This window comes from Panicum hallii, chromosome 4, assembly GCF_002211085.1.
Source record: "Panicum hallii strain FIL2 chromosome 4, PHallii_v3.1, whole genome shotgun sequence".
Classification (NCBI taxonomy): Eukaryota; Viridiplantae; Streptophyta; class Magnoliopsida; order Poales; family Poaceae; genus Panicum; species Panicum hallii.
This window is the reverse complement of record NC_038045.1, coordinates 4410124-4419950: the sequence shown is the minus strand read 5'-3', so window position 1 is coordinate 4419950 and position 9827 is coordinate 4410124. Positions and strand designations below refer to the sequence as shown.

The following is a 9827-nucleotide window of genomic DNA, read 5'->3' as shown; positions in this document are numbered from 1 at the left end:
ATCAAGAAAGCCAAACAGAATATTCTGACTTCTGAGTGGCCGTAGCCTGTAGCCAAGGCATTTGCATCCACCTGTCATGCTATTGTCGAAGTTTTGTGTCTGTATACATAAGCAAGATAAATGTGATCGGCCTTTCTCTCATTATGTCTTCAGTTTTCACCGTCCACCAGACTTGATAGATGAGTCTGCTTTAGATTGTGCAACTGCTTTTTATTTATCTATGTTCTATGCCCAACCTGAGCAATGTTGTTTAAATGCAATCTTGAATTAACCGGTGGAATAATGTATGAAGTTAAGTGGATCCTTTCATAGTTGATCATGCATCAACTTAACATCATTTTAGAATATAGAATATCTATTTGTTTCTTTGCTCTTTGACATATTCTACATAGCCCAAAATTTTAAGGTTGTGATAGGGCATGCAAAGCGCGCCGAATGTTCGAGTTAAGTGAAAACAAGGTATCAATCATCTATAGGCAAAATGGAAAAAAAAAGAGTGGTATCATGACAAAGGATCGAGCCATTAGCACATATTGTGAGAACCTCTAGAAGAAGTTTAATCACCAAAACCTACGTATTCCGTTCTCGTACAACTTTTAATAATGCATCACATGCACCAGCTATGATATTGAAAACCGTATATAAGGAAGGATGTATAATGTAGGAGCTGATAACATATAAGGATGTATAATGTATAGCTGTGATTTGAAACAGGGTTGGACTATCTCAATCCTTATCCGTCTTGAGAACATTCAATCTCAGCTACACAACTTGAGTTGACTTGTCACTACTAATTCGGATATCCCCAATGTTTCGGAAACAACATTAATTTATACGTTGATATAGATGGCATCACGCATATTCCTACGGTTACCGATACAAGTATGCTACACGCCAACAAACTGATATAGCAATCATTATGTCCGTTTCCTCCATTCCCAGCTCATGCAATAACTACTTTTTTGCTGCAAGAGGGTAAGGACTATCTCATTCCACCATAGGAGGTCGAACATATTAGACATCAAAGATGAACTGGGTGATGAATAAATCCGTAGTTTTCATTCAGATTTTTCACATGCAAGACATCAAGGACATGGTTTATAAGATTACATCCAAACAACATGAAGAACCTCTATAGGTATTCATACAGAAATAATTAAAAATATTTTTTACTCTTTCTCTTTTTATAAAACAGACCCTTTGACTTTTGGTTTAAATAAACCAGTGAAATCCATGGGCGATTATTCTCTGGTTTTCATCCAGTATTAACTGAACTATAGTCATAAGCTTAGAAGAGACAAGCAAGGCCAGCACATTGGTGATAGAAGCATAGCATAACTGAAGGTAGGAATTAATGACAGGCAAATCCGATTCCAGGATGAACACTTTATTACATCTTTGTAGCCCCATGGTTTGGATTCGATCCACCCTTCTCCCAACCGCCCTCCTATAAATCCCCCTCCCCACTGCCACATTGCTCTTCACCTCGAGTTCTTCACCTAGAAATATATGCTATCACATTGAATATTTATTTGCATTTCATAGAAAAAGAACATGTAGAGCAATAAATTTTAGTCAAACAAATAAATGCAAAGTTTACGATATAGGTGTCATCTGCAGGTTTTGTTTCTACTCTTGTGCTATACTGCTACATTTGAGTTCTATCCACTATACCTTTGTTCAATATATTCAGATCAAACTTGTTACTGCTAAATTGCCATCTCAAATTCAATATTTGTGTTTATGTCTCCAGAACTTGTGTGTGTGACACTTCTCATGGAACCTCTGTGTGTGACACCTATTGTGGAACTTGTGTGTGTAACACCCACTAAAGTGCCACACACAACAGTTCTAGTGGCATATACACATATATTGAGTTTTGGATGGCAGGTGAGCAAAACCACAAACCCTCAGTGGCACCCGTACATGCATTTCTACAATTAATGAAACAACAAAACACTTTCAGTTTTTTAAGTCCTTGTAAATTTTTTTCCTTAACAAAATTACTTGTCTATCTTGTGATTTCAGAAGTACCGTATCTACCTGAAAAAGTTGAATGAAGGCACACTAAAGCATTCAAATCCATTCATGGATGTACCACAAGCATGGTTGAGCGGCGAGATGTCCGCTAATAGCAACATGGGTGCATCAGAAAATTCCCAGCATCACCAGGAACTAGGTAGACACGAGTCATCCCCTTCCTTTGTTGGCGCTTCGAGCTCAAGCAACTATTTTGCAAGGATAAACTCTCCATCTGTATTTGGAACAAAAGGTGTGCTGCCCACTCACTCAGTTCAGCACATTAGCGCCCAGAGGAACTTGGGCATTCCTCTGCAGCAGGACACGGAGCCAGTTGGCCATGGTGTAAACCTGCCCGAAGATGTTGTGCCTGTGCCAGTGCCAGTGCAGAATGTGGGCAGATTTATCTATTCTGGCAGGCCCTATGCAACCGTATCAAGTGGTAGCCTGTCAAGTTCAAGCCAATGCTTCCCTTGTGGTCTTTCTAGCAGCTCCTCTACAAATACATCAAACAATGTGGTGTTCAACACAAGCTCTCGTGGTACTTCTTCTGGCAGTTCATGTGCAAGCAGTCATCAATCAATCATTGTTCGTGAGGTGGTAGGTAGGTGCGTGTGCATGTGGCGTAATGGTTCTACCTTGCTTTGCAGCCGCAAGCCGGCCTCTGGTCTCTGTTTTTTTCTTTATATATTTACTAATCACATTTATCATGGATTTGTTGGGATAATGTGGACCATTAGATCATCATAAATTCTAATACTATATTTTTTCTTTTTCTATTAACATGGCAATTTCTTACTTCTTTTATCACATGGACTCTCTAAGCTAGCCTAGACCCTTAGATCTTAATAAAATCCAACGGTGTAAATGCTTCTCTTTTTTAGATTAACGTGGGAATTTCTTGACCCTCTTGGTGAACATGGTGGCTTCTTTTAACACTCCCTTATTAATATAATAGATATCTAGTCCGTCTTAGAGGTCTTTTCTAAGTTGGGTAAAAAAAACTATTTGAAAGTTGTATTTGATCTATTTTCCTTTTGTCCCATGCAATGCTGCTCTTTTCTTTGAAATTCGGCAGATAGCGCTGGCTTATATCCAAGAAACAGAAGAAAATAGTGAGTAATAATATAGTACCATTGTTTATGGTTATATTAGAATCGGAGCCAAGCAGAAGAAGTAATGCAGTTTCAGAAATAGAAACAGATCATGAAGGAAACATTCATTCATGATTCATGTAAGATCATTTGAGTTTAACAGTTTCTGTTCCTCAGTGACATAATTTTATTGAATTTTCACCTTATATTATCTTAATTTGCTCTGTTGATCATCCTGTGTTAGAAGGAAAATTTCCTTTTCCTTTTATTGTTTTCCATGGATCAAATTCTTGTTTTCCTTCGCTGTAACTGCAATAGCACTTTCTCAGTAGTCAGTAGTATATTTCAGTCATGTCCTGATGATACTGATCTATCCATCCCTGTATGATCTCAACTTCTTGTCTCCTTTGTTCTATAACCCAGTCAGGATCACCCTTTGTTGCGGATCTGAAGTCCAAATGATGAGCCCCTGCTCATCATGACAAGTACTTGCTGATAAGTGAATAGGAATAAAAATGCTACTACAGTCTTACAATTATTTTCTGCACCTTCTTGCTCACCTTTCTCTGTGACAAGGGCAATGATGCTGGATGAGATGTTCTTGAGCACCCTGGTTGCAACACAAATGTTATATGGAAGACTCAAAATATCACAAGTAATTGTCAGACAGCGAAGAAAATGTCAGATAGACCCACCCGCCTCGACTCCACGGATCTCGCATTCCGTTGGAGAAGATAATGTTGCTCCCAAATCTCTTGAGCACCTTATCAATTTTCTGCAGGGAAGTGTGCAATGCAGAACCAGATGAAGCACTTGGTATATACCAGCAGTTATTTCCACTGAGGACTCATATATGGCACTGAAACTCTGAATAAGAATGCAAGTGGGTACCCAATAGTGTTTTTTGGGTCAGGTAATTAATTACGATGGCATGCCACTCTAGTTCATTTCTCCTCCCAAATTATTTACGCAGAATGTCATTCTAGTTCATTTTATCAACTTTTTAGGTCAACCCAATAACCCAAAATATATATAACTGGCATCCCTAACTCTGAAGCATCACTTACATATCCACCGTATTCAGTAGTAACCCAATGCGGTCTCGGCCGAACCCCCCAGCTCTCAAGGCATTCTTCTGACCTTTCATCGTAACTGAAACTTGATGGTGGGAACATGCTTTCATTGGAGACTGTCATTGGCATGATCATCTCGGTGCAAGCCTACACATGAGTATGTCAACAATCTGAGATTCTATGTGTTTTCACTAACATTGTACTAATTATCTTTCAGGTTTTACCTGCCATTGCCAGCCACCGAGGCCATGCGGGTCATCTTCACCCTCTATCGGATTGCAAGTCAGGTTTCCCGTGTAATTGTAGTACAAGCTCGCCGCTGCAAATGCCTTTTCCAGAATGTCTGTGTTCGTGGGGTACCCGTCGATGATCTTGCACATCTGCAGAAGTTTTCATGAGAAAACACATGATCAGTTTAACTGAAGTGGATTATTGTTAATACAAGGTTCAGTTTGGCACACGGTTCTGAAACACATGTTCAGAAGAACTAAAGAATAGTTCTTGCAGTTCAGATTGGCAATTCTGAGACACTTTCTGCTGTGATTAATTTGGTTGGAATGGGAGCATTGGTTGTAGAAGTGGTTAAAAATAGACAACCTCCTTGACAGGGTAGGCAGGTAGATTCTCCAGGAAATTGGCCGGGGTCGGATAGTCCACCATGGCAGTGTAGGTGAATGCTGTCCACAGCCAGTTTTGGATCGAATCAGCATACTTCACAGTCCTGAAAATTGAGTGAAGAAAGAAACAAATTTGAGCTAGCATAACAAAGCTATACCGTTAGTGCTTAAAAAGAAGGTACATCATTGGTGCTTATCAGCTGAGCATCCTTGTCAAGTTGAGCTGTAAACGCCTGTCGTATTATTTATCCAACGAGGTCTAAGCCACTGGAAAACCTATAGTTGCTTATATATGCATGACGCGACTACAAATTACAAAAGGATAAAAAAATTATCCTGTGTATATTATCCATCCCTTGAATTCATGACAGTCTCAAGAGATGCCTGCACGTTCTCTCATTTCTTGCCTAAATGCTTGATTTACTTGCACTCCACACAACACAATCAGGAGTTAATTACACGCATTTACTCAAGCATTACTTGCAGGAAATAATCAGAAGTTCAAGACCAGTAATTCTGCTTCCATTCCCTGATATGATCAAAGACGAGTTTGAGCTTAGAACGAACTTACTTGCAGGCTCTGAACTGTTTGCTGAGCTCCAGGAGCCCTTTGTCATTGGCCCCTCTCTCATCCAGCACATCCCAGGTTGCCTTGATGACGCTGAAGCAGTTCAAACTCTCAGACTGCAAACATTAGTTGCAAGCTGCAATCATTCAACATTGTAAAAAAATGGCATATTTTATAGCTTGGGACAATGACTAACAAAGCATCGATATAATCTGACAAAGATGACACCAGCACGACAGCCATTCGGTCTGCTTTTTACCTTGTTTAGTCATGAAATGCTAGGGAAGGCAGGTTCCTTTTTTAGAAAAGCATTCAGGTGTTTCCAAAAAAAAAGGTTCTCTCAACCACAATACAATTTTCAACTAGACCGAGGACCTGATTTGCAGCTACCTATTGCAAGCAAACTTCAGAAGTTATATAATTCAGATGTTCCGTTAAGTATCGCAATCAAGCTCATAAAACACTCAGCCATCGGTTATGGAGTCATGAGGACCTGATCCAGCTGCATTATTGGCAGGTGACAATGTGACATTCCAATCACAGAATTAATAAGCTGCACGATCATGATCAGCACTGGGCACAGGAAAAGAAGTAAGGTGTCAAGTGCAGCTAACCAACTGGAAGCGCTGAGCTTTATTGCTCCTGTAGCACATGCAGGAAAGACCGAAAGACATGCTAACCGATGTGTCCTTGCTTGAGATCATTGCTACTGATTCAGAGCCGACACCATCTGTTAGCAGAGTACTGTCCTGGACTCACAGGTCAAAAGGTGTTGGGTTTGCCATATACTCTATCTGGGCCATTGTGCATATATTTGATAACTGTTTCTGCTCAGACCATTGTAATTCGTCACCGAACCCAGATAGACATGAAACTAATCACATCCTACCACAACAATCCAGAACTTCTCAATCATATCCTAGGCTGACGCCCTCTTCAAAAAAAGATTTGAGGATCAAGCTATCTCTCATTCTTCAAATGAAAGTAATTATTTGTCTATAATAATGCTGCCGTTACCAATCATTAGTACCTTGTAGTCTTGCGAGACGGCATCGTAGAAGCTGCTCCATGGTGTTATGTAGTCGAACTGCAGGATTGGCGCGGAGGACGCCAGGGCCCCAATGGCGACGTGGGGGTACTTGAGCCTGAACCATGAAGCCAACACTGCAAACAAAAGGCATCAGTCAAGCACAAACATAAACAAAGTGATTGAGTTCAATCAGCTCATCACCACGTCCTAATCGGACAGGCAACAGTACAATACAGCACGGCAAGCAAGAAAGTAAACTAATAGCAGTGATGACTGATCTTTCGAGGATAAGTTGACAGATCCAGATCCGCATCGCAAGGAACGTGACAGGTACATGTTCATCATGTGCATTCCTGGCTAGAGATGGCCGATGGGCTGTACCCTGTCAAGAATGGTCTAGGCTGACTTACTGCCGCCGTAGGAGCCGCCGAAGACGACGACCGGGGCGTCCTCGGCGGAGAGGTTGTGCTTCAGGCTTCTGATGAGGACGGCGAAGTCTGCGAGCGCCTGCGTCGACGTCAGGTATCCCAGCGTCTTGGCAGACTTGTACGAGTCGTTCCCAAACGGCTTCGACTCCCCGTAGAACCGATGCTGCTCATCAATCATTACAAAAGGCAACCATTTCATCATCAAGCTTAGTTTAGTTACAGTGTCAACCATTACAAAAGGCAATTGCATTGTTCAGATGAGCTGAGCAGCTAGTGCTTGCGCGATGATGGATCAGTGTGGTGTTTTTCTGACGGTTTCTTTCTTCAGTTCCTTGTATCTGACAAGTCAATGTTAACGTCAGGAAAAGGGTGTGTTTCGTGCGTCAGGTTTGGTTGAGTGTCAGTATGAGTATCGTGTTATTGGTTGACAGCGAGATATTAGTCTTGGTAGATGAGCACTTTTGACTGTGTTATCTTATCAGCATCCCAACATTGGACCGGCAATTCAAAAAGCTGTAAAGCAAAAATGTCCGTGCTAGTTATGCTAAGATCATAATACTTGTTAAATTTCATTGAAAAAAAAGAGATCATACTTGCTAGTTAAGCACTGTGGTCGATGATGATTGTATTCTACATTTCTACTACGTGCAGTGTATTGACTATGGTTTGTAGAAACCTTAATTTGTACCTCGATGAAGACGAGGAGGGCGCCGAACTTGGGCGCGATGTCGAACATGAACCCGGTGTTGGTGGCGAACCACTCGATGTCGCCCTCGTTGCCGGTGTACACGAACAGCGGCCCGGCGGCGGCGCCTTTGCCGCCGCTGGGCCTCCGCCAGAAGGTGTCGTTGACGAGGTACTTCTGGTAGAAGAGCATGGACGCGTTGGGCGTGAAGGTGAAGTGGTCCAGCTCCTGCGGGAAGTAGTGCGCCGTGAACGGCTTCGCCGCCGTGCCGTCGCTGGCGCTGGCTCCATCAGCGGCGGCGGCGGCGACGTGCTTGGCAGCGGACGAGCCGGCGCGCGCCCGCTGCTGCCGGAGAGACTGCAGGTGCAGAGGAATCACTGCCGGGAACGGCGCCTTGGGGTTGGAGGAGCGCGCTGCTGTGGCTGTGGCGGCAGGCGAGAAGGCCGCGAGGAGCAGCAGGAGCGGCAAGAAGGCGAGCAGGGGAGGGGCTGACGAGGCAGCTGCCGCCATTGGTCCGCGCGCGCGCTCTCTCTCGCGCACACGGTCTCTGTCTCGTCCCTCTTCCTGGTGTTTAATATCAAGGCGCACGGACAGAGGGTGGGCGTCAGGCGAGCTGAGGCGTCGTTCATTTTTTTTTCTTGACGATTTGTCTTGTTGAGGTTTGTGCTTTTGGCCTGTTGACACGAGAAAAGTTTGGAAAAATGGTGGCAGCAATTTTACTCGCGATGTTCATGCCCTGGTTGGCACCAAATGGTTTGCCAATTGTCGACTTGGACCCATTCGCGTTCGGTTCTTCTTCTTGCTTAGGCCGCGTTGTTAGAAATGATTCCATATGTAGATATCCTCGGCGTCTTGCGTTAGTGAAATACGATGAGATTCATATATTCCGATCAATCTGAATCTGAAACGGCTCTGAATTTTAAAGAATCTTTGTACAGTGTTATAAAAGTATGAATCCGAAATAGAATTTGACGGAGAAGCGGAAGCCCTACCAAACAGACATACACGGTGTGAACCCACGTGTCCACCACTGCACCGCCTCCGTCGATGAGGACAGCGCGCATGCGTACGCCCTAGAAGCCTGAACCAAATAAGCTCACCACAAAATAAAAGTTCACAAAGTCATCTGAAACCGCGGTGACCGGCGACGCGAGGTGTATGGCGCCGCGGAACCTGCCCGTAGCATCACATCGCCGACCATTCCTATCTCGAGCAGCCCTGGCTCTACAGAACCAGAAGTCCTCCACGACGTAGAGCGAAAGGGACGGCGACGACGACGACCATTCGATTCCTTCCCGGAGTGGCATGGACCAGGCGATTGGGTTGGGCTGGGGTGCAAGGAAGTGGTTGTCCCTGTTGATGCTAGCGTGCGCGGTTCACCTGCGGAGGTCTCTCCGAAGACAGGAGGTGTTTCGGGAGATGGGCATTTGGGCTTCGTCTTCCTCCGGCCGCCGGATCCTATCTAAATCCGGGGGAGCGCCGGGGAACCCTCGCGCGGTGGGCCGTGGCTGCGGCCGGTGTCTCCGATCAGACGAACACACACCGGTGCGGCACACGTCAGATCAAGGTGGTTGGGAGATTGCATCCGGTGATGTGCACGGATGTGTGTGGTCGCGTGCGATTTTAAGTGTGGCCATGACTGGGGCATGGAACTGCCGGCGGCCGGACTGGTTGGGTTTATTGCTTGCGCCGGCTAATGAGTGGGACGTTCGCCGGATCAGCGCCGCAAGCTAAGGCTTGCTCGCTCGTCGTCCCCGGCCGAGCAACATTGCAGGCCACACCGCAGCATTCCGATCGAGCAACCTCCCTGCACGGCTGCACCAGAATTTACTTTGGTGGTAAAATAATACCAAAAATACAGAGTATATATAGCTGATTTTTCGTCGAAATGTTTTCCGGCTCCTCATGATGAATTTTTAAATTCTCAAACTTTCGCAAAAATAAAAGGAGAAAAAAGAGAAGCAGGTTCGGTGGGGCTATTGTTGAAGCCCATGCCCATCATGGAATCTGACCCCATGGCTCCATTGCGCTGGCCCACCAATGGTCTCAATGATCCCAACCTTTGACCTAGAACTGCATGCAAATGGGGACAAAGCACGGTTCATGGTGAAGACAGGCAGACATGCCAAGCTGCCGTTAGAAATGAGGGATTTTTTTTCCTTCGGAGCTGCTGTCGGATACGATCGTTACAACAGCCCCGTGCCGTGCCTCGGGGTTGCGTCTCCGGACACAAGAGATGAGCCGGCAGTCCGGCACTGCAGCCATGCTGCAACTGGTCAGCCAGAGCTCAGAGCTCAGAGGTGGTTGCCACCA

At 44.6% G+C, this 9827-nt stretch overlaps 1 protein-coding gene across 1 annotated transcript; it reads right to left on the bottom strand.

The window, feature by feature from the left end:
• Window positions 1–3211: 3211 nt before the first annotated feature.
• On the bottom strand, window positions 3212–8072 carry LOC112890016 (lysosomal Pro-X carboxypeptidase-like). Its single transcript, XM_025956843.1, has 10 exons — window positions 7518–8072; window positions 6812–6992; window positions 6402–6535; window positions 5375–5487; window positions 4784–4907; window positions 4411–4566; window positions 4181–4333; window positions 3809–3888; window positions 3674–3723; window positions 3212–3582 (listed from the first exon to the last, which is right to left on the bottom strand). Exons 1-10 carry the CDS (start codon window positions 8022–8024, stop codon window positions 3446–3448), a joined length of 1635 nt encoding a protein of 544 aa, XP_025812628.1. The 5' UTR covers window positions 8025–8072; the 3' UTR covers window positions 3212–3445.
• Window positions 8073–9827: the final 1755 nt, after the last annotated feature.

Bases quoted from the DNA above. Each gene is read 5' to 3' on its own strand.
- LOC112890016 (XM_025956843.1), bottom strand. From the start codon at position 8,024: ATGGCGGCAGCTGCCTCGTCAGCCCCTCCCCTGCTCGCCTTCTTGCCG. The intron at 3,724-3,808 runs GTGGGTCTATCT...TGTTGCAACCAG, and splicing joins GATCCGTGGAGTCGAGGCGG to GGTGCTCAAGAACATCTCAT. The intron at 3,583-3,673 runs GTGAGCAAGAAG...CATGATGAGCAG, and splicing joins TGCCCTTGTCACAGAGAAAG to GGGCTCATCATTTGGACTTC.